At 40.4% G+C, this 25,209-nt stretch overlaps 2 protein-coding genes across 9 annotated transcripts in view; one reads left to right on the forward strand and one right to left on the reverse strand.

Moving 5' to 3' along the window:
• COL14A1 (collagen type XIV alpha 1 chain) overlaps positions 1–8,475 on the forward strand; it is a 115,161-nt gene extending 106,686 nt beyond the window's left edge. For 3 of the 7 annotated variants that reach the window (XM_069005391.1, XM_069005392.1, XM_069005397.1), the window contains 3 exons: positions 5,063–5,140; positions 6,071–6,226; positions 7,587–8,475. In XM_069005391.1, coding sequence (XP_068861492.1) covers positions 5,063–5,140; positions 6,071–6,226; positions 7,587–7,900 — 548 coding nt within the window. In that variant the 3' untranslated portion in view covers positions 7,901–8,475. Of the gene's footprint in view, positions 1–5,062; positions 5,141–6,070; positions 6,227–7,016 lie in introns of all 7 variants that reach the window. The other 4 variants (XM_069005393.1, XM_069005394.1, XM_069005396.1 and 1 more) reach the window with 3 other exon arrangements.
• Positions 8,476–10,685: 2,210 nt separating this feature from the next.
• Positions 10,686–25,209, reverse strand: part of MRPL13 (mitochondrial ribosomal protein L13) — a 31,875-nt gene continuing 17,351 nt past the window's right edge. For both annotated transcript variants that reach the window (XM_069005401.1, XM_069005402.1), the window contains exon 7: positions 10,686–12,059. In XM_069005401.1, coding sequence (XP_068861502.1) covers positions 12,035–12,059 — 25 coding nt within the window. In that variant the 3' untranslated portion in view covers positions 10,686–12,034. The remainder of the gene's footprint in view (positions 12,060–25,209) is intronic.

Raw genomic sequence — 25,209 nt, forward strand, 5'->3', positions numbered from 1 at the left:
TTTTTCATGCATTCCCAATTCTCACTTAACTCCTAACTACATATCATACAGGGAAGTAGCAGACTAAAATTGTTCAGCTTCTGGGTGGAAGGAAGGGTTTTTAAGTTTCCAGTGACTACAGAGAGGATGGTAAATGATCAGACTCCATCCCTTGCTGTGTTCTGAAGCACCGCTTGCACTTAACTTGTATAACAATGTATAGTCTTGTCCTGAAGCTCTCCAGCCAGCCACCTGGAAGTCTTTATGAACAATATGTTTCTTTTCACTAATGTCACCAGCATTTTGGCTGCGTATGAAGCGAATTTAATGTTCAAGCCTAGTGCCAGATTAGCAACTCTGAAAGTCAGGCTCCACCTCTAAGTTCAGAAAATGCCCTGCAACAGAGTGTGCTAACTAGTAATAGCCATTAGAAGGAAAAAACACCTGTTTGCTTATCTAGTAGTGTTGCTTTTTTCCCCTCAGACTGTTGGGATTGCTGCAAGAGCCTGTTACTGACTCTGAGCTGAGTGGCAAGGCGCTGGTAGAGCGGGAAGATGAAAGGTGGGTGGAGGCCAGGTGTTCCTTCCTGCTCACCTCTCCTGCCTTCCACCTATTCAATCCCAGCCTGTAAGAAGCGGGCACTTCAGAAAGCAGCGTGTGGAACTGGTTAGAAATGGTGCACCAAAGAGAGCTTTACTGGAAAATGTCAGCAGTGAGAGACATCAGTGGGCTTCCCTGCTAACTTGCCTGGCCAATAGCTTCTTTTCCCTTGTTTACCTTGTCACTCTGCCAAGCATTAATCAGATGTTTGAGAGAGTGTTCGGAGTTCTGTTAGAAACCCCCACTTGAACTTCTAGGTCAATGATGTCCCATTCCTGGATGGAATTCCTCTCAGTAGTAACACACTGAGCTGGTCCTTCCAAGAGAGACCACCTCAGTGAGAAAGGACTAGATGTTCTCTTGACAGATTCAGTTCTCAGTGTCTGTTTCCAGCTGAGAGGCCACGTTGTATTACCAGGCCCCTACAGTACATAATCCCAGATAAATTACTAGAATTTTGCTCTTTGCTTATTTGCATAAGTATAGGGGTTTGGGAAAAACCCAGACATTGATTATTCACAGCACTCATCTCTGTTTGAATTTTAACTAGTTCACAGCACTGTTTCCTGGTTTTCTTTCAGCTAGTTTGAACATATTTTGTTTTGGTTTTGTTTATGAACTGGGACTTAAACAACTAGTGTCTGGCTTCTGAGTGCCCAGGAAGTAGTTGACCCTCTGCAAAATAATATAAAAACCGAGAGTCAACATGTCTTTGTCTTCTTTTTGGTTTCCAGTTATTTTTATAATATATGGGTAGTTTTCTCAACTTTGAGGAAAAATGGAAAGGCCATAGTAAAAATTATTCTGAGGCACTGCTAGCCTTCAGATGTTGTGAAAGTGCAGTACTTCTATTACCAGATAGACTTCAGCTCTTATGTGGCCTGAAGTGGTACACAAAACTTACAGCTACTCGACCCATCCCACTATGATTAAAGTACAATAAATAGCTAAGCTGTCACTGGGAAATTTAATGTCCTCAAGCACAGCTTCATCCTTATTTGCTTCCTGGCTTCATATGAAAGAGCCAGTTAAACATGTGTTATCAAAAGCCACGTTTACAGCTGTGATGGCAAAATTCCAGTGGAATTAAATGGAACTTTTGCCAGTTGAGTCAATTAAATATTTTTATTTCCAATGTTAGCTTCATCTGAATTAAAAAAGAAAAAAATCACAACCCTGTGTTATTATGCACTGTGCTCACAGCTGAACATCTTTAAAAGAGGACACTTTTGGTAGCAGTTTAATTTTTTTTAAATGCAGTAGGTAGTTCTCCTCACAGGACAGTATTCTCTTAAAGACAAAATTAGATAAAGAACACCTGAGATTTCCATTTGTGTGGAAACCATGGAAATTTAATTTTCTTTGCTAGGAAATGTGTTCATAAGCTTGGTTTTGTTTTCAATAACTGATGCTATCAGATTTATCTTTAGTGAAGGGTTGGAAATAATTGATTTCTGTTGCTTGTGATCTCCATGGGGCTGAACTTAAGAGGATGGGGACAAGATATAAACCCATGGTTAGCATGAAGGGGGGAGATAGTTTCATGGTGTTGCTGAAGCATGGCCAGAGCACAGGTATGAAAGCAGTTCCTGGAACCTGAAGGCACTCAACTCAAATGGCAAGTTTTGATACACGCTTTCATTCTGAGGGCAGTTAGCCATTGCAGTAACCTACAAAGCAGTAACCTATGAGAATGATGGCTTGTCTGGTTGGCTTTCTGTAAGCTGTGTCCTACTGGCACCAAAGATGACTTGGGTGAATTTTGAATATTCTGCCATTTATTAGGAGCAAATCAAGAGGTCTATGAATCTCTTAAGTCTGTCAGGGAAGCCCATGGCTTTAACTCATGAGCATTTTGCCTTAGGAGTAGGATATTTTTGTGTCAGTGTTTATGTTCTCTTTAACTTGGGTAAACTTTACTGGAAATCAGACTAAGAGAAACCTGATGCAGACTTTTATCTTGGCCTTCAGTGTTTGCTTTTAAAGAAGCTTTGCCCTGCACAAGAGATTCATCACTTATTCCAGAATGAACATTTTCTTCTTAGCCTGCATAGATTTGTTCCATGTTTAGCATTTCTTACTGACATTTTATCCTGTGAACATCACACATGGGTGTGTAGTTTTGTGTGTGTTAATAATTATAATTGAGTACAACATTGTGGCTGTTGTCTTTGAAGTTGCTAAGTAATGTTAGCATGCAGTAGGATAAGCAATGGTCCTTGTACTAAACATCTGTGTAGATTCCAGATGGTTGTAATGGGTCAGTCTTCTGAGGAAAAAAGCATTTCACACAAACAGACTTCGCCTTTTGCAAACGGCAAGCCTTTCCTTGCAGGTCCTGTGTGGTAGGAGATAATTTGGATACATTTACCTTGTTGCAAGGCCTGCAGCACAGGCAGAAAATTGCCATAGATGAGTTTCTGTGCATGTTTGAAAAAAGCCAGGGCTAAGCAAATTTTAGGCATCTGGAAAAAAACACCACCACCCTCCCCATAAAATTATGCAATTTAAGGAGATAAAAGGCAGAAAAGGGAAACAGGCAATACTTTAACTTTGCCAGGACAGCAGCAAAGAACCTTGTAGAGGTAAGACAAAGGGGTCATCATGCTTCAGTTAAAAATTATAAGCTCAGTGTGGATTTACTGGTTGCAGTGGTGTGGCCTGTGTTTTCCATGTGGTTGGGGCACACAATATGTTGCCCTGGAAGCCTCTTGTTCCTGTAGAAGACCCAGAAGTCCTCAGCAGATACTGAATCCACTTCAGTTCCTCAGACTCTCATTTGATAAACTCAATGTAAGCAATTCTTTGCCACTGATGGGTTTTAATTACTATTTTTTCCACACTTAGACTTTTTATTTACTTATTTGCTTCCATTAGACATTAGCTTAAGAAGGTGAAAAAGATCTTCTATGACTCCCTGAGGGGAAACCGTATGAGGAGGGGCTGAGGTCTCTTGGTTTCTTCAGCCAGGAGGAGACAGAAGAGAGACCTCATTGCAGTCTACAACTTCCTCGTGAGGGGAAGAGGAGGGGCCGGCACTGATCTCTTCTCTGTGTGACCAGTGACAGAACCTGAGGGAAAGGCCTGAAGTTGTGTCAGGGAAGGTTTAGGCTGATTATTAGGAAAAGGTTCTTCACCCAGAGGGTGGTTGGGCACTGGAACAGGCTCCCCAGGTCACGGCATCAAGCCTGACGGAGCTCAAGAAACATTTGGACAATGCTCTTAGGGACATGGTGTGACTCTTGGTAATGGTCCTGTGCAGGGCTGAGTCAGACTCGATGATCCTTGTGGTGCCTTCCAACTCAGCATATTCTGTGATTCCTTACAAAAATGAGGTGTTCTCCAGCTGTTTTGCCCTAAGAGGTAGCAGTTACCTGAGCAGAGGGGAAGGAGGGAACCCAGTCAGTTGGAATTGTAGATACTGCCCCATCCAGGGCAGGAACTGTTTGCTTTCTGCTCTGCGTTGATAAAGGTGCTGTGCATAGGCTTTGACTCTGAAAGTGGGGAAGCTGTGAATCAGGAGAGCAATTACCAGTGCTGGGAGGGAGGTCTGGAAAATGGGGGGAAGTCCCACAAACCAGCCTGGATTTGGTGTCTTTGAACCATCCAAATTAAACACAGACTTTACGAGAATTTCCAAGTCACCAGTGGAAACTCAGGGTCTGGAATTTATAGTTTTGACACCTCCTATAGTTCAACACTGCTTATTGTGATGGCTGCATATAGAAAGTGTTTTTATAGGATGCCATAGAGGTAGTGCAGAAGGAGATGGAAAGCTGGAAGTAAGCAGTTCTTTCTCTGAATTACTAGGTTTGTGATCTCCATGCATCAGACACAAGGAGAGAAATTTAGTCCCACGCACGAGTGTAGGAACACAACTCACTGGCTGTGCATGTTGGAATATCAGTTTCAAGACTGGGAAGCACTCACATTGGGCTTCCTTTGGGGATCACATTTCAAGTGTGATGAAACTACTTTCTCATGTTTAACAAGACTGCCATAACTGATAACAACTTTCTCCATGTATGCATAGAACCATCTTGTGCTGAACCACGCTTTGGTGGGTGAATGTTTGAAGGAAAATCTGCTGTAGCACTAAGAATTTGACTTTTCTGGGCCTCACAGTAATTTATAGCTACAAGGCTTGGAAGACTCTTTTGACTTACAATAGTTGCACCTTGGTGTAGTCCAGAGGCAGCTTTCCATAGGAAGTGCAGCGTGGAAACTGGCTGATGCCTCTGCATACCATCTCAATGAAACCACCATGGCAGCAGGAATGTTTAAGACCCCAGGAATGACATTTCTCTTCAGAGGCTGTCTTGGGAGGGATGGAAAAAGAACCAAATAATTTTTAATTTTCACATCTTTCCTTCTCTGACATCTGTTTTTAGATGAAAAATAACATATGGAACTATAATCCTGCTTAAATAATAAACGCTGCTCACACTTTTGATCAAAATGTGACTGAGTACTCTTTCCTTAGGTTTACCAGGTGAGAAAGGAGAAAAAGGCAATCCAGGTGTTGGAACACAAGGACCCCGAGGCCCACCAGGATCCACAGGTAAACTTAGATTTGAGGCATCAGGATTATACCACTCCAACCCATGTGTGAAGCAGCTTAGATCAGCTCTGTCTTTCTCCTTAAGTACCAAAGAGTAGCAGTTCAGGCACCATAATTGTCATAATGTTCTTACTATGTATTATCATGTTGTGATACACCACATGATGGTGTCACCCATCACACAAGTATTTTCATTTCCCCTATGATAAACTGCTTCTCCAAGCCCACCTTTTAAAAATGTTTTAAGTATTTTTTTTTTTTCAGACATGGGTTCTGGAAATGGAAAAATTAATCTGGACTAATTAAATTTGTTTTCTCATTGACTCAAGGTCATACCTAAATGTGGGTTGATGGAGAAACATAAAATAATTAAGCACATTATATCACATGGATTTATATTTAGCTCCTGAAAAAGTAGAGAGGGTGATATCCATGTCCTGTTGAAACAGGAGTAAAATTTGGACTTCATTAGGATATCCTGGCCATTAGGCACTGGTATCAAGTCACAGCATTACCCAGAAACTGTATTGAAAGGGAATGGGAGGAATCAAGAGCTGTGCAGGCATCCAGGGCTGTCCCTTCCCCACAAAAATCCCTTTCCAGAAGTCTGATGTTTGGTGAAACATTTGCTCGAGCTCTGGCTTAAAGCTGTCTCTGGCAAGGAAGATGAAGCAGCAGCCAGAGAGGAGGCTCACTGGGAGTGGGTCTCCTCTCAGGCTGCTGCTCTGGCTTGCTTGCCAGAGGCTGAAGTCTTTCCCTCAGCTTGCCCAGGGGAGTCAGAGCCAGGATGCCTTGCGCCTCCACTCAAACTGTCTCCTGGAAGTGTTTATAGCACTCCCAGTGTCATGTTTTCCAGGCCAGGAAAGGTGGCCTCAAATCCCTGCTCTCATGAAAGACACTGCTCGTGTTTCATCTCCCTGTTTTATGCAGGACCTCCCGGAGAAAGTCGAACAGGCAGCCCGGGACCACCGGGATCTCCGGGCCCACGAGGTCCTGCCGGTCACACAGGATCCCCAGGCTCACAGGGTCCTGCTGGGCCTCCAGGGTACTGTGACCCGTCCTCTTGCGCTGGGTACGGCATGGGAGGTGAGTAGTCAGGAGTCGGGGCAGCTGCAGAGGTGAGGGTGGCATTTTCTAACAGCCCAAGTGAGATGGAGGCTACTGGTGAACCTTGCACTAAAATGTGGTAGCTTGCTAAAAATCTGTGTGTCCAGTGTGGCTGTACTTTGTGGGACTGCAGCACAACGAGAAGGTGACCCACTGTAGTGACCAAAGGAAAGTGAGCACTGTCTGATCCCAGCCTGTAAAACTGATCCCGCCTACTGGGTTTTGTCCTGTACCTGTTTGTGTAGTTGTATGAGCCTGCTCCATCTCAATGGTCTCTGCTGAAGCCCCACCACCTCATGTTTGTGACAGCAGAGTTTTTAGATTTCTAGTTTTTCAAACGTGTTGCTCAACCTCCCCTTCCATGTGCCTCTGAGTGGCATGAGAGCATGACCCTTACTAAACCCGTAGTAGTGTAACCTGGCACAGGGATGCACGTGTCCATCATTAACCAGTGGAGCCATCTGAAGAAAATTATTCTTTCTATATCTTCTCTGTATCCTACTTTCCCACCTCGTTATAGCACGGAGAGGCCATGGGAAGAAGTTAACACAACTACCAAATATTATATCACCCAACCTAAAATCAAAATTTATTAGTAAAGCACTAGTCACTACAAATGTTACACATAAGGCATATTTGTTTGATGTTTACAGTTTAATCTGCCCCTGAGCTGATTTGTATGTTTTACTTACCTGAATGTTTTTGTTGTCATCTCTTCCTATCCTTTCCTCCTCACTTCCCCTCCCCGTTGTTCATTTCCTGTTTTAAGGCCCAATCCCTTACAATGGCTACCAATCCAGAAGGTGAAAGGCTCATTCTGGTTCAGGTCTCATTGGGCTGAAGGTCAGAGATGGATGCTGAACTGCTCTGTGCTTTCCAGCAACGATAATGACTACCACTAATGAACTTACAGCTGCTGTACATGCACTTGGCTTCCTGGCACTGCTAAAAATTACTGCCTGACCCATTTTTGCCTGCTAGTCATGTATTCTAGCCCATAATTGGAATAAGCTATAGCAGGCAGAGTGTGCAGTGTGTAATGAGCACAGTATTACAACTGGACATTTGACAAATTGTGGTGGTGGTTTCCAACTAACTTGGCTGTCTGTTGGTGGGTTTCCAATTGCTCCAGCTTATTAATTTTGTTAAATGTTTTCATTGTTCCTTTATGTGAATAAAAGATGTGTATTTAAAGATTATATATATATATATATACTCACACACATGATATAGAAATGCATCTGTATGTAAAATGTCAATTTCCTAATGAATGCTCTAATTTTCTACTCCCCTTCTCCTGTGTTAACCGTATGAATACTCTTGGTGGTGGTGGGTTAAGGTGGATACGGTGAGCCAACTGATCAAGACATCCCAGTAGTGCAGTTGCCACATAACTCCTACCAAATCTATGACCCTGAGGACCTTTATGATGGTGAGCAACAGCCGTACGTAGTTCACGGGTCCTACCCCTTACCATACTCCCAGTCCTATCCATCACCTCATCTTGCTCAACCAGAGTTTACTCCTGTTCAAGAAGAGATGGAAGCCGTTGAGCTGAGATCCCCGGGAATCAGTCGCTTCGCAAGGAGGATCGCCAAAAGGAGCGCCCAGACTCCAGTGCGCACAAAGGATGGAAAAAGCCCCTCTCAGTGAACTGTTTAAAAAAGGGAAGCATTTTATGTGCATCTGTGTTTGGCCTTTTGTCCAGGTGCCTCACCTGTCACTGAAGATGTTTACAGGCTCTTATGTAAAAGGAAAAGTATACATGGCCAGTTGACACAACAAATAATGGTAATTATCTTGCATGCCAGAAGTTTAGTATGTTAGTGGGTTGGTGCTAGATGATGATGAAAGGTCATTTGTAGATCTTTCTCTGGAGTACTGTTCCATTCCCTCTTCAAACTGTATTGAAAAAAATGCATCTGGCTAAAAGTTAATGTCTTGTTATTCATTTTTTCCCAGTTGATTATTTTCTGTTTGTTTTGGATGAATAGTTTTACTAGCAGAGTAACCTGACTAAATCCACTGGAGAACAATGCATCAGGTGTCCTTGCACCCAGCTTATTATCCTTTTGCAAAGATTTCTTATATTAACAGACCATTGTTTTCTTAACTCACCTAAAATAAATACGCAAGAATGTTCCGTGGGAGCACACTGATAATTTATTGTGAACCTCTTTCGTTTCTGTTTTGTATGCAAATAAAAGTGGCAAGCTTTTGTATGGTAATTCTGTATTTGATTTTTAACTCAAAACAATTGCATTAGCTCTTCAGGGGACAGAATGCAATGAGAAGGAAATACATTTCTTCTTTTCACCACTTTTGGGCAATGGTTTTATTTTAAAGGATGCAGTATAAACATTATTTAGTATAAATATTATTTAGCCTTATTTTTAAAATTATATATGGGCAAATGCAGAGAGTAACTATGAGCTGAGGTAGTTGTGCTAGCTGTGGATGTGAGATTTCACATGTCAACATGCCCAAGTCAAAAGACTGGCAGGTGTAGCTGGGGTGGCAACTTGGGTCAGCTAACGAGGAGAGGAAGGCAAAATGCCAACCCAAAAGCTTGAGCACAGAGCAATGCATTATCTACAAACAAAGTAAGTTATAAAGTGACTCAATAAACACCTTTGAACAGCACTGGAGACTGAGTAAGATTTAGCTCAAACATGGTCATTTAAGCTGAAAGCACAGATTTGGAACACTTTTGCTTTAGCCCGATACAGACATGGAGAGGCTGTCCTGTACATCCCAGGACCGTCTTCCTGCTTATCCCTGACTGGGAGGGGGTCTATCCATACCCTACAGTAAAGAAAAGCCTGTTAGGTTTGGCTTCTAGCCAGCAGCTCCCTTAGCTCACCTAGAAGAAGATGAATGGGTACCTTTACTGTGTAATCCCCAACTATCTTGCCTAGAATTCAGCCTCATTAGTAGCACACACCATTTGCACATGTGACTAGCAGGCTCTGGCTGAGGGCTGTATACCTTTCTAGGTTGTCTTTCTCTTTTCCCCTTACGTCTTTCACCCCTGACTTCAACCATTTTCTTGGGGAAAGGTGATAACAGTTGATGGAATGTGAGTTGAATGTCATTTCCTTACCTGCACTTGCATTTAAAACAGAAAGTAGGAAAGTGTAATGCACTTTATGGACTTCTAATTTTTCTGCAGCTTAACCCCACTTGACAGAACATTGAGCCCCGACGTCAGCATGGCTCTCTCACACAGAAGCAGGTACAAGAGCCTGGCAAGGCTCAGAACACCTGTGTTAATTTACCCCAACTGCAAACTCCCTGTGTCCCTCCCTTGCTGGCCCACTCCCATCCATGTTGTACTGACACAGCTCAAAGTTCTGCCCGAGACATTGTGCCCTGCAGGTCCTATGGAAGTGACTGAGAAGGTCGCTGATGAAAAAAAAAATCAGCCTCCAAGCAATTGTGCCTGTGTTGTCTTTGAAAGACTTTTGAGTATCCTGCTAACAGTGCACAGTGTATTAGTCCTGACTGGATGTCCTGCAACACTATATCCAAATCTCAAGTTCCTGTGGAACCGGAGAGAGTGATAGGGCAAAACCAAGGATGTAGGGCCACAGCGTGGTCAAACTGATCACTTATTTAGTCCACGGAACAGCCTGCTGGTAACAGCCTGACCAAATCCCTGAGGGTGCTTGTGGTGTGCAGTTGGTGTCACCTGTGCTGTGCCACTCCAGCAGCTCCCACACCAGTCACCCGGGCACAACACCCCTCTGGCCACAGGGAATTTGGGTGCTCTTGGCCTGAGGGATCCCCTGTGTGGGGCATGCACACAACCAGCTGCCACCGCCACCTCCTCCTCCTCACCCACAGGGATGTACATGTAGTGAATTAAACAAATGACTTGGGGATAATAAAGTGGCCATACTCATTCCAATTTTATAACAATTTATATGCTAAAGCACAAGCTCCAATTGCAGTAGTTAATTTGTTTTAACTTTATATTTACTGTGCCATTTACTGGCAACATACTGACCAGAATGCTTCTGGTATCATATGATCCCTTGTTGGACATATCTTGGTAATAAAAATTAACTAACTAGTGGGCTCTACCCAATTAGAAAAATATTATTCAGGAATTGTATGTTTGCCAAAAATAGTAAGACACAGTCAAAATTTTCTCCAAAACCCAGTCTCTGAATAATCAAGTGTTACATTTTTTCCAGACCACCTAAGAAACTGAAGTTGCTTACTGAAGTATTCAGCACACTAGGAACACCTGATGCCACAGAGATCTTACCAATAAACTTTGTGTACTGTGTCCTTACACAGGAAAGATCATTTACTGCAACCTAGGCCTTTTCAAAATACTTTCACTAGTTAATGCAGTGTAGGAACTGACCTGGAAAAGAAGGCTGCACATTCACTAGGAAGGAATGTTTCCTGGGATAAGCCCCTCTGAATGTCAAAGAAAGGCCCAATACCAAACCTTTATTTCATGTAATGAAATATGATTATAAATAAACCACTGGTTTTCTTCCGGGATGATGCTTGTACAAAACAGATGTAGAACACTTAAATTCCCCTCACCAAACATTGTAAAATTTGGCAGATAATGTATCAGCATCTCCTAGAACACAGAAAACTTCGCTTATTTACAGAACAGCTTTGGCTTGAGGGTTTTCCGTGCAGGAAAGCAGAAGTGAATTTCAGGGAAGCAGCTTGCAAAAATGAAATAATTTTTATGATTTTTTTTGCCTCATTCAACCCTTAACTTAGATTTCCTCATTTGGTTTTCATAATAAAAATGTTGCTGCTTTGTTCTGTAATATGCTCCCTAAAGTAAGTAAGGCATGTTCCTGTGACTTGAATAAAAATCAGGTTGAGGCTGAAGGGGGAATAAAAGGAAGAGTATCTCCCCTGTGATCTGCCTTTACTGCCTGTTATTTCAACAAGCTCTTTACCGAAATCTGTTCTACCCTGGGTTGTCAGCAGACCTCCTCCTAGTGAGGAAGAGTCACTTCAGAAACTGCTCTGCACAACCCCAAGTGGGTATTTTGGTTTAACAGCACTGGAATCCAGAGGGTGCCATCTCCAAAACCTATGCCCAGCTGGAGCAGTGCTCTGCCTGGTTATTTTCCAAGGCAGACAGAACCACATGAATATCAAGTCTCCCAATGACAACCATGTAACATCTCCACATCAAGAACAAAATATCATTAGGAATACATTTAATGACATTTGGCAGCTAGAAAGTAGAGTCAACCTTGCTGTCGTCGTCAGCATACCCAAGATGTAGATGCAGATAACCAGTAGTCTGAAAAAAGTAAGATTATTTAAAAAAAAGTAGTTGCCATTTTGTTCTTTAGAGCACAATGTATCAAAAGATGGCCAAGGCTCGAGGATGAAAAATCATGGCTGGTGACCATAATTATTCTCTGCTCCTCCAGCATGGAAATCAAATTTTGCAACCTTTAGAGTGAGCTACTTCATAGCAGCAGTCAATGTATTGTTTCTATGAGATGCAAATATTCATTACAAAGGTATTAATTCTTTAATAATAGTATCAAACCAAATATCATTAACAAATACCAGATCATATGATGCAGAGTACAGATGGTATTAACATAACACCTATTCTTAGCCATTTCAAACACAGTAATTTCTATAATCTTGCCAACTCATGTTTGCTAATAGCTGTCAGAAACATTCAGTATAGAAGGGTTGACTGAGATGCACAGATGCTTCCATGTTAGAAGAATTTTCTTTGGAGGAGGAGGAACACTCCTGATGGCACTGCTTCTTTTATTGTTATTACTTCCTTCGAAAATCTTTAGGTCTGTGGGGAAAAAAAAAGTGTTTTAAGAAATGTACGTGCACTACAGTGGCTTTGCTTTACTGCAGCCTGGTCTAGCTTTATTTCTTTACTCTGGGGCTTCAAGTTTTTTGACAAAGAATATTTTCTGGATTACACAAACAAGACAGAACAAATTAAATTTACTAAAACCTCTAAGAATTTACAAACATCAGGACTAACTGGTCACTCCTACTTTCCTAAGCAAAACAAAAAGCATCTTGAACTGAATGCAGCCTCACAGGGCTTTAAACACGGGCACTAATTTGTCTCCACTTTTTAAAACTGAATAATCCATGCATAAGATGGCGAGTTTTAGTTAACAGCACAGTCCACCACAACACTACTAAAACAGTTAAAACTGATGATTTAAAAAAAACTACTAATTTGAATCTTAAAAGTTCTGCAATCCTCTCTGCTTGGATGACAAACATGGAAAACATTCAGACAGAAGCAGACTGCTGTTTGCAATCCTCTGCATTCAGGCACATCACTCTTCCTGCCTGACACACATCCACTGGCTGTAGGAACCACATTCTCCCTGAAACTACAAAGCTCAGACCAGCTCATGGCTTTTAGAATGCAGAGTTTGCAGACTAGATGCACATCTACATCCCTCACACGTCCTGCAGAGAAGCTGCACGTGCTGGGCTCTGCCCAGTCGCTCCCCAAGCCCCCAGAGCAGGGCAGTGGTCTCCGAGGTGCCTGGGACACGCCCAGCGTGGGCGCAGCACAGAGCGGCCGCTCCTCACAACCCCCCCCACACCTGCAGCCTGGGGGAACACAGCACTCCTCACTGCTTCTCTCATCTGGGAATCAAGCAGGTAGGGGAACACCCCAGGACTCAACAAGAGATATTAACAAAAGTTCTGGAGACATCTAAAGAGATACAGAGTCAGATTTGCCGTGAAGTTGAATGAAAAATTCTGGCATACAGGAAAACCTGCAAACCACTACACGAACAAAGTTAAATTTCCAAAGGTGGTAAATTTTATCTGTAATTTAGCTCATTAATGGAAAGGAAAAGCAGACAGAAATGGAAGCAGACAGCTTACTTTAAAGACTGTGAGTTTAGATGGCTGCAGAGATGACACACAGAAATCCAACACTTACTTAGCCCTATGTTGCAGTTACAGAATTTGTCAAGCAATAGCACTGCAAAGTGAAGTCATTAACTTATGAGCCCACAGGTTCTCATGTGAAATCAACTCTGGAATTCAGTTTTTATTATTTCAAGAGTAGCATATAAAATTGCGTGAATTTTAAGGAACAACTATAAAGAAGAGCTAGTGTTCATACTGTGATGAATCACAAAGCTTCTTTGTTCCCCATTTAAATAGCATATTCTGTATTAACATTTGGACTTGTATCTTTTGTGCATGACAGAACTGCTGCAAGCACCATATATATTGTTTACATTCTTGCTTAATGTTTAATTTCAACATACTCAATGTTTGATGGCTGGTGTGCACTGGGAAGGCAAGTCACATTTCCTAGAATCCTGGACATCTGTACTTGGACATATTCATGGAATCACAGAATGGTTTGGGTCAGAAGGGACCTTAAGCATCCTCTGCTTCCAGCCTCTCTGCCATTCCACATTTTGTTGCTCGGATCTCATGCTGCATGCCAGAATAGGTACTTCTTTATATCAAAATGTTTGTGGAGTAGTAAGAGTGTGGGATTTTGGAAAATTCTCAGCAGTGACTTAGAAGTTTTATCACTAGACAGGTGGACAGTGCTGAAAGATTTTAGGTAACACACCATAGTAAAGACATCCTTGTCTTGCAGCTTATAGTTATTACTCTTTCTTTTTATAGGCCAATTCATCCTCTTGTGCATTGCTTAAAGGATTTTGCATTTTTCTATGAACGGCTCACCTAAGACTTCAATCTAGGGTTATGCTGGAGTGCTGCAGAGCTACAGGTCTCACAGCACTGTGTTCTGGGGTGAAAATCCATTTTTTTTCCTTGCTTCCTTGTAATCTGCATTTCAACTTTAATGCTTATTGTCTTAAAATTTAAATGCACAAAAATGCATAAAACACTGGACTCTTAGTTTGCAGTCTTATGAAGTTAATGAAGCTTAAAGGCAGGATTTTTCACACTGAAACACTTGTGTGAACAAATACAAAAGTTTTTAAAGCCTTTTCTATTGCCACAGTAGGCTTTTATGCCCACTAGTACTTGGCTTTTGGACTGCTTTTGAAGAGTCCTTGGCACTAGGAATGCTAAGCCTTGGAAAACACTGCCCTTGGCAAAAGTGTTATAGGCATTTTGTCAGATGAAGAATATGAACCCACAAAACTGTTGTCTACTCAGAGAGAATTATGAACTACTTGTGACCATCAATGGGTAGCTGCTCATTGGTAAGTGACATAAATCCACGCCAGAGTGTTCTTCTTTGATGGCAGCGCTTTTGCCCTTCCTCAGCAAAGCCCTGAGTTTATGCCCTTGGAACAAAGGAAATGCTATCTCCTAGAACAGCCAGTTCAGAAATTCACCCAAAGGCAAGACTTCACATAGCTGCTCCTCTTTTTTTTTTTTTTAAAGTAATATTCTTGGGAAAAAAAGTTTTGCTGTGTATTAACAGGAGACTCCAAGTGGATATTGGGGGAATATGGGAACCAGTGTCTCTGCAATCTATGCTGAAAGGCAAACTACTATGGGTTCACCAAAAATATGCAACATTAGTCTGTGCAGCAGATGTCTGCCACCAAAATATATTAAAAATATTTGTCTCACTAACATTTTTATACTCCACATAAAAAGAATTAAAACACTTTAGTGAATTCTAGGCAAAATACTCAGAAAAATAAATCAGCATCCCATTCATTACAGCAGGCCTCTCAGTGCTTCTCTCCTAACAAATACTTTACCACTGAGTAAAAGGACTGAAGAGTGGGTCCTAAGCTCTGATTACAGCTTTAAATCTCTTAGAGCTGCCCAGGGAGGTCATGGATTCTCCCTCTCTGAAAACACTCAAAACCCACCTGGATGCATTTCTATGTAACCTGCTCTAGGTGACCCTGCTTTGGCAGGGGGGTTGGACTGAATGATCTCCTGAGGTGCCTTCCAAACCCTCACAATTCTGTGATTCTGTAAATTCTCCCAATTTTTATCCATACTCACAGCTATCAGAAGTGAAATACAGCTGACATAAAATGCTGACAATCTACAGCCACTGAACCTTACAAAACAGATAAACTGGGTATGTCCAGTTCCTAAGATCAGCTTTGTGATGGAAAACAAAAGGGTCCTAGTGGTCCCCACTGTAATTGGTAGAGAGCTTCCCAAAACTCTGCAGAATTAATGTATTTCACATAAATGTTGTCTTTTGATATGGATGCCAGCTCTACACTCTGCAGTGCTGAAAGAAACCAATGGACTCTGAGAGTTTTCCCATTTACAGAATAACAGTAACTTCTTTGCTCTGTAGCCCACTTCAAGAAATGAGACTGAGGTCAAACTAAGCCCTAGAACATGGGGAAGTCCTGCCTTTCTTCCTGGACTTTAGACTTGAAGAGGCTTGCATGCTTGGGCTAAAGCTTGCCATTGTAAATTCTCTCTTCAGTGTCTATGCAGATTTCACAGCTGCAGTTATGTTTGAAAAGCACTGCAGGAGCGTAGAGCTGGCATCTGTATCATTAATTAATACTGAAATTTGGTGATCATACATGTGCTTTCCTAGCAACTCCAACCAACTCCAACATACTCCACTTTGTGCAGCTGCATAAAACAAGGTTGTCTTTAATCTAGGTCAGTTCTCTGATTCTCCATTCTGTTGCCACACAAGCAGAATGGAGAGGCAGGAAAAGTGATGGATGATTCTTAAAACTGAGCCTTATTGCCAGAAAAAATGCTCACGAAGCTATGACCTCAGCCTCTCAACATGTCAGATGGCAAACAGAAACTAACCACACAAAAAGACCTACTTGCATATTTACAACTATGATGGGACCCCCCACTTCACAGAATATTCAATATTCTTTTTCAGTGTGATGTGAAATATCCTCTTCCAAGGGTATTTTTCCTGTCAGAAAGGACAGGACAGAGACCCTCTGCAATAGTTAAATGTGTTCAACTCTCAACTCCTGGAGTGAACATTTATTCCAATCAACTCTGAAGAGACTCGCTGCACAGCTCCATCTTTATTAAATTCTTGTCAGCACATTCCAGCAATGATGTTTCCCTTTGCTTAGCAGTGTTTTGTGGAGGTAAAACAGCCTCGGAAAAAATAAAATAAGGGGGGTGTGTGTTACTCTATAAAGGCCAAATCTAAGTAACCACTAGTCTGTGTTATACTGCAACTAATTTGATTTCAAAAAATATACAGGACATCTTCACCATATTATTTCTAGGCAAACAAGCTAAAACCTTGTAACATCTTACAGCAGACACGTGAAAAACAGCATTACTTACCTCCAAGAAATAATATAACTAAGCCTGTAGAGTAATATATGACACTATTCTGTATGTACAGCAGTTATTTCACAAACCAGGCAATATTAAAAAAAAATGTTCTCTTAATTTTTAGTAACTCAGAATACCTCTTCAAAACTACGTATTTTAATCCAAATGAGACTTTGTTTGTTAGAACTTTTAAATGCACTGGGATTAGCTATAACAATGTAATATGTAGTCAACATTGCCCTTCCTTCTTCTTCCAAAAGAAGTTATACACCTGCCTAGTTTCTTCTACTGCATGCTGATAAACAGCACTTGATAACATGACCTTTTCTTCTTTCAAGCTCAAAATCCTGGATAGCCATCTCTCCATAAACAACCCCTACTCACACTGCTTTGATGATGCATTGTCTGAGACTTTTTACAAGGAAGTTTTATGAAGTCAAATCTCATGGAATTGTTACAGTCTTTTGTGTGCTTGCAAGCCTGTGTTAATGACTGCTAATGGTTTCAAACCTGCCTCTGCTGAGGAATAAGACTGTCAGTGCTGCACAAGAAGTGACCTGTCAATACCTGCTCCTGACTCAGCAATGCACACCTGGTGTGGAAGCTCTGAAGATCTCAGATTGCAATCTTCTCTTCACCTGTGGGTAATCATCTCACCATTGGAGCACATGACCCAGAGAGCCTGGGTTCCCTGGAATTTCTGCACTCCCAGCAGCAGTAACAAGGACTGTTCAGAAAGGATTTACTCTTGCATCAGCACTGCAAAAGGTCGGTGCCTTAAGGCTAACAAATGTCACAGGCTAATACAGGCAGAGATGAGAGCAGTGGTACAAGAGCAAAAACCGAAGAAGATAGGCTTAGAATTCTGTTAAGATTTTACTGCTTCCATGAATGAGAGAAACCACTCCAGATGCATGAAAATCCCCTTAAAAATTAATAACCATCCGGCAGGAAAGGCACATCCGTCTCTTCCGTTCACAGTCTGTACAACACCTTCTATTACCTGAAAAATTTAATTTCTGGTAGGATTCCCATTTGCATAGGTTATCCATCAAAAACAAAACCAAAAAAGTATGTCTTAACCTGCAGTTATCATAATGTTTTAAGATTAACTCATCCCAGAGGGTTTTAGGTCTGTGGCTGCTACGTTACCTTTTTATTCAGAGGCCTTTCTCTCCCCCCCTTTCCCCATCTTGTTTCCTGAACAGTGCAGAGTTCCCCAAAAGGCTGAAGGAGTCTTCAGCATGACTGCATAGTTTTACAGAAGCTCTCCCTGACTTTGTTGCACAAGTTTCAAGAATTTTAAGAAACAACAAGGATAAAATCTCTCCAAACTTGGCTGAAAAACTAGAACATACAAAGAAATAACTGATGTTCAAGTACTTCTAACCTACCCCTTATTTTTTAAGTACTTAACAAGTGATATCCACTAGCTCACAAAAGTCTCATTTAGGGGAGTTTATAAACAACACTGTTTGGAACAGATGACAAACTGGAGAAGACCAATTAGTGAAAAGATTTTGTGGACTGATCATGCCACTTAGTTACTAGCCCTAAGCCACTCTTTGATCCCATTACTCTGTACTGGCAGGCACACTCGATCTGTATTACTGTGATGCTCTTCTTCATAACTCTGGAAATCACCATCACATGAATTATTGCTAACTGATGACAGTTGTCTGCTTACACAGAATGGCTTTATGGCTCATCTTTCGTATCTGCTTATTAAGGGCAATATGTAGCTTTTAGCCTTATAACAAAAGGTTCCAAATAATTTGGTTTTGTCTAAAATTAGCATGCAATACACACAACATGGAATTTGTTGTCTTCTGGCACACATTTTAAGGTTATTTTATGAATAAACGATGAAATTTTGAGTATTTAAGATTTGTTTTTATAGACAAACTTCAACACAGAGACAAAATTTACTGTAAATTTTGAAACAAGAGGAATATATGTATTTTTCAGGAACACTTCACAAGTTGTGCCAAAGTCAATAGCTATTAGGTAAGGGAACACATTTCAACTTTTTCACTATCGACACTAGTAAATCGAAACCCAAGGACCAACACTGCTATCATTCCCTGGAAAACCAAATTATGTGGTTACACTCAAACATCAACAGTTTGGTGCTGAGGGGGAGATGAATCATTTTTCTACTCAAGGTGTACCTATTACCCCATGGTAGCTCTATGCCTCTGGTAAAATAATCAGTGATAGCTAATGGTATTTCAACTATCATTAAACTTCCAATTCACACTGTGGCCTATTCTAAACCATCAACTGCTCTGCTTGGGGCACAAGAATCGTTTCCATGTTGGTGTTGGTCTCATGCAGACTGTTGTCTTGCCTGAAAAGCACTTCTACAAGTATAACTTTGCTTGGAGAACAAACCACAGTAACAGAAGCTGCATTTTGTAACAAGACTAAGAAAGAGTGATACTGCTATGACAGTACAGCTATAGTCACTAATCTCTTCTGCAGAAACAAAACTTAAGATGTTTATTTTGTAGTCTGCAGCTGTAATGTGTTTGCTTTTTTCTACATAAAACTAGCACTTGTTGTAATTTAAAAAAAAATGTCCTTAAATCAAGATATCTGATATGCATTTAGGTACTCTTAGTAAAATGAAGAATGGCTTATTGCAATTTAAAATAAAGTGGTTACAACCTCAGTTTCTGTAAAAACAAATTAAGCAAAATTGATCTAAGCTTTTTTAAACTTACTGTAATTCCCTGATTTTGACCTTGATTATATGAATTCTGTCTGGAAAATTATTTAAGTTAAATCAATTGAATATACATGTAAAATTCATCTTAAGATGATGCTTTTTGAAAATAGAAGGTTTCTCTTTTAGTGATATATTCTGCTAAAAACTGTAAGACTGTATACAGAGCATCACTGTACACTTGGCTTTGGACAAAGAATTACGTTATTCTTCAAATAAAGAGAGAACTGAGTGAAGGAATGGTGAAATACTTTCCAGACTTACTGTCAGGAACAGAAGTGAAAAAAAGGAAATCCAGACATTTATAAAAGAGTGATTAAAAAATAATCTAACTCTAATTTCTTCTGGGCAAGTAGTTCAACAGTATCATATACAACCATTCTCCTATTGCTTGTCAAATTTCCATTAATTTAGTTTCTGTTCTCACATATGAAATACACAGGTTTAAATGGAAGGAGAAAGTAGCTTTGGAACTTTCTTTTTGGGAGCCTCTTCACACAGTTCAAATAAAAGGGCCCAGTTACCCATTTAATTACCTCTTACCTTCAACTTTGGTTTTAGATACAACATAAGCTGCCCCCAGGTAAAGCATCTGAGAATCAGTAGCACTGATCTGTTTCAAGCACGCCAGAGAAAAACCAGTAATTCAATTCAATAGGCTAAACAATCTGAACATGAATTTGTTGGATTTTTAAGATGATTGAGTTACTGACCCTTCTTGATTAGTGTCCAGTTGCTGCCTGCAGCGAAAACCTAATGTAGAGGTAATTTTCTTCTTAAGTATCTGTGTGGTTTTTTGTCCACAGGAATTTAGATCCACCTCTGGTAGTGTGAAATGTAAGCCTTGGTTACCTCCAAATCTCCTGTTAAATGAAATGCTAAATGGAATCCTGAGACATTTTTATGCCCTGACTATTGAAAAAAAAAAAAAAAAAAGCTACCAGTGATAGCTTTGACTGGGGATTAATGATCTCCAGTTAGTTCATGTAATTTCTACCGAGAGGCAAAAAGGCCACAGAAAATTAATTGCCAGAGGGATTCCTTAAAGAGTACATTGGAACAGAACTGGGCTGCATTGGCAGGATAGCTTTTTCCTGCTTTATACAGTTTGTTGCTTGGGAAAAAGTAAGACTGGCTGCAGTCTTTTACAGAAGTTTGTGTTGGCCAAGTCTTCTCTCAACACTGCTACATGCCAGCCCTGCTTTGTGAGAGATGAGCACTTAAGTTGGAGGGGCAGTACTTAGCCCAAGACAAGAACTAAATATTACCAAATGAGGCATGATATAAAACACAATTCAAATCCTAAGAAGCTGCAGACACACTCTACAACTGAACAGCAACTAAGAAAAATACTGGAGAAATTTAACTTGGTACCAAATTTTTAAAGGCTAATGAATAAACTTGAGATGGGCCTAATAAAAATAGCTCAAGACCTCACCATCTTTGGAGCTGGCTTTGTGGCTTTCCCTCTGCTCTTCTCAAGGTAACTAGAGTAACACTCCAACAATTTTCCCTTTATTTTACCTCCTATTTCATTGTAGGGAGAAAAAAACATTTTATAAACGTCATAAAAACTGCAAGTTATAATTTGTAACAGAGCACATCACTGGAAATACTCCAAATGTAATTTCTCTATGCAATATAATGTGTGCTGTCTTTTGGTGTTAGCTCCTTATGAAGTTATCTGAAGAAATTAACAGATAAAAAACCTAATTAAAGAAGTCTGTCGGCATCTTGCATATATAAAAGCACTGTTTGTAACATCATTTCAGCCACCTAACCAGGATATCTCTGGCTTCTTCTTCTGCTCTGTTTCTACATCCCAGAAATAATTTGTGTAACTAAAAATAGATATTTGCACTAGAAATTATGCAAGACAACTAGTGCTGCAGTTCTTGTAAGCAAACAAACAGAAAGAGCAGCTGTGGCTGAGAGGATCTCTTAATCCAAAAGATCTTCTGTTTACCAATACCCACAAATTTGTTTGCTGGGAACACCACAGTTGGCTTCTGGTTGCCTGAGTCTGGCAAGGCTGGCTTTAAGGACACAAAACTGGAGAGGAACTGGAAGTGGCACAGAATACCTAAGAGGATTATCAGAGCCATCTGCAGTTCACAGGCATCCAATATGCTTATGTTTCAACACCTACAAACTTCTCTGTCTGAGAACATTGTGATTTTCTGCTTTCAAAGCCACAGAGTGTTGCTGATAAACTTCCAGGAATCCGTGTGCCATAGCATGGGGATGACACGCAGTGTCAGTACTGGGACCCTGCCTAACCCATGCTGCTCAGCTGGAACAAAATCACAGCTTCAGACCAGGTTCTGCAACCCCCTGCCTCAAAGAAGAACGTACAGATGGGGGCAGAAATCAGGCAAGTTACTCAGAAATATAAACATTAAGAAGGTGTTTGGTTTTTGAAAACCAAATTTCAGAGTTTACAATATATCAGGTTTTAAAAACTTCAGAAGTGTAGAAGAACTTGTTCCCCCAATGACAAGCAAGCAGCTGTCTGGCCTGAGGGGAGTTCCTAGGAGGGCTGGCAGTGGACCAGGCATTCAGTCTGCACACCAGCACCAGCCTGAGCAAACTCCATGGAATCAGACAGATCTGCTTTCTTAAGGGAAACTCCCAGGAATGCATCCATCCCACTGGAACAACACAAGCCTGCTATTCTATATATCTGGTAATACTCTTATTTAAATACTTCTTGAAAAACAATTTCCTGCCTTTAAAACTGTCTCAAAACATATATACACCCAGACAGTTAAACAACTTCCAAATGGTATGTAACAGGAAAATTTACCCATGAATCTGATGTATCCTTGCTTTTACGGAACAGAATCGTTTGCTTAGTCGTATGTTACTGGTGAATTCTGTGATGATTTCTGTTTAGAAGTTATTTAAAAGACATACAGCTCAAACACACTTGAAATAAATGTTTCACTCATGGTACAAAATCAAACTGTGAAAGGAACTAGTTTTTTATCTTTGTACCCTTGAAATATGTCTGGAACAGACATAATTTACTTTCCTGTATCTACATTATTTTCCATCACACTTCAGACCTCTCCATGGAGGATCTAAGAACACAAGTTGGGAAGTCAGTTGGTTCCAGTTAGGGATAAAAGGAAAGAATGCTTGAAGAAAGTCTTTTTGACTAGAAATACTTTGATATTTAATTCTCCACTTTCATGGAGCACAATCCCTCTTCAGTTCCTATCATGGTGGAAGGAGGAGTGATGGGAAGGCTCTCCACTCTGAAAACCAAATGATTTTCTGGGTTTCCACACCTACCCTGTGCTTTCCTTAAAAACTGTTTCTCTATTTTAGTGTTCCACTTGCACACCATGTCTTTCTCTGTGGTGGGTCAGTCTCCAATTACCAGCAAAACAACCTTTAAAAAAAACATCTATAGCAAGATATTTTTACACAAAATATAGTCAAAACATCCAGTGAGATCATTAGCAGCACTGTGCATGTCCTCGTCACATTCCAATTGAAAATTTATATTATTATTTGTAATTAAAGAGAAAAAGGGTATTTTCCTCCTGATACTAGTAAGTTCTCACATAAATTCAGTTCTTTATATTCATTCCCTATTATCTGTCTTATGTCTGGTTTATATACAGTAAGGTACATTTCTTGGGTATAAGTTTTAATGTAAAACCTTAAAGATTCATTTCCTAGTTATAATTGTGTTTATCTGTATTTATAACCTTCCATATCTTTAATCAAGCTCTGCTTTTCATTTGATCTTTTCCCTTAAAGCATACAGCTATCTCAAAGGGCTAATATCAACTTTTTTTTTTTCTGTAGAAAGAAGATAAACCACTAACACTGTCTCCCTCTAACTCCTCCCTTTTGTTATCATTCACAGAAATACTTCATCCCCTTTTGAACCTCTACCAGTAAACAGGTAGAGTAAACAGGTTGGTCACCAGGCTCAGAACTTGATGGAAGATAAATAATAATTAAAACCAAAACTCACATAAGGCAGGAAGATTTATTAAAACCATCTGAAGAAAAAAAAGGGAGTTTAAAGCTTTTCCTTTATCCTTCATTTTCTGGTTTATTGTAAGGACTGCTCTTACTGTATGGAAGCTATCTATGGGTTCTGCAGAAGCTCACAGATCCAAGTCCACAACTAGCCTTTTACATGTCATTTACAGAATGCAGCATACACAGAGGACAAAAACAGACTACTCATTTTAGCACTGTGCTCTCACCCAGATACAAGCAACAGCCCAAGGAAAAGCCAAACAGGACTAATAAGATGAGCAACCTATGCACTATTTTTTTTAAACACAGTTTATTAAAATACTAATCTATTTTACTACGCTTGTTTACTTTCCCCATATATAAAAAAAACATAGAATAATTTACATCTGAAAGGACTACATTCAGAGAAGAACTAACTTCAACATGACATCAGGTTGCTCAGGAACTGCGCAGTGAGTTCTGAGCATCTCCAGGGCTGGAGATTCCACAACATCCCTGGGCAGCCTGTCAGCTGCAAAGAATGAAATGACAAGGAACCCAAACAGAAAGTCAGTTTGGCATTCTGAGATACACGTATTTCTGCAATATTTTGATTTCTACAAAACAACTCATGTTCCCTTCATGTTTTCTCTTCTCAAATAATTTTCATGTCAGGTGGTTGTTTTCTTCAGTACATCTCAAATTATCAGTCTTATACAACAATACTTTAACCTAACTTCTCTTTGGTATGCTGAACAAAGCTGTCCCTTTTTTGACGTATTTTTAAAAGAATATTTGTGCTAGCTACATGCCTCTAAAAAGAAGAATTTGTAAATACTTATATTTTTGTTCCTTCTCCAGTCTTTCACAGGAATATTGTAATAATGCAAACACTACTTCCTCCATGGGTTCACACACTGAAAAATCTCAGAACACAGAGCCTATTACCTCTGCATATTCATACACCCTTTCTTTTATAATGTGTTTGGTGCAAAGCTGTGTATTCTCAGTCACTCCACCTGGCATTTTAATGAGAACAGTGACCACTATGGTTCATTTAAAGTCCCCCTTTATCGACTTCTGTATTTTACTTATCACATCAGAAAGTTATTTTACCAAATTTGCTCAATTCTTTGTCTTTTATTTCCCAACTGAGCTCTTCCCCCCACAGAAATCTGAATGCCAGAGAATCAAAATACACTTTCTCCTTCAGACAAGAGAAACATTATTATCTTTCCTGTTACTTCACATTGGAAACTCTTCCCAAGATCAAACTGCTAAAAATGTGAGCTGAAGGTTAAATTAAAACTTATCTGACACCAGCAATAGTCTGGTTGCAGGCCAGGACAAGAAGCTGAAATTACAACAGCGATGAGCCCTGCAGTTAGTGGAGAGATGGTAGATAACCATCTTCATTCTTATCCCTCTGCTAGATCTTACCAGTTCCTGAGAGCAGAAAAGAAGGCAGGACAAAAGTCCAACACAACAAGGGTTAGGTATGTCTCCAGGCCTTTAACTGTTGCTATAGGTGGAGTAGTTGGGTGAAGGGAAACTTCTGCCCCAGTCTCTACACTTAGAGCATTAAAATTCTCCCAAACTTCCGTTTGTTTTTCCCTACTCCACTCAGACCCCACTAGCTCCACTTCTCTCTAGCATTATCTCACTCATTTTAGACCCAGTACTCTGTTCCTCTCAGGCCCACCTATTCCCTGTTTTTTCTCACCATAATACCCACTTGAGCTCCCCAGCCCTTCCACAGGAGGAATACTATGATCCTCTGAGTTGAAAGCCTCCAGATCTACTATAGGATTTCTAAGGCAGCAATACTCCCCAACCCCCATAACTGGCACAGAATAAAAAGATTCTATACAGAGAGCCGTTACCAGCAATCAATCCATATGAGACTACAGAGACGAGAAATATTAAAAAAAGGGAATGCTTATTTTCTCTGTGCTTTGAATTCCTCCAGAGGGAATGGTTCCAAGAAATTATGGGAGGGGAATTCTAACAGCAG

Source organism: Aphelocoma coerulescens, chromosome 2, assembly GCF_041296385.1.
Source record: "Aphelocoma coerulescens isolate FSJ_1873_10779 chromosome 2, UR_Acoe_1.0, whole genome shotgun sequence".
NCBI lineage: Eukaryota > Metazoa > Chordata > Aves > Passeriformes > Corvidae > Aphelocoma > Aphelocoma coerulescens.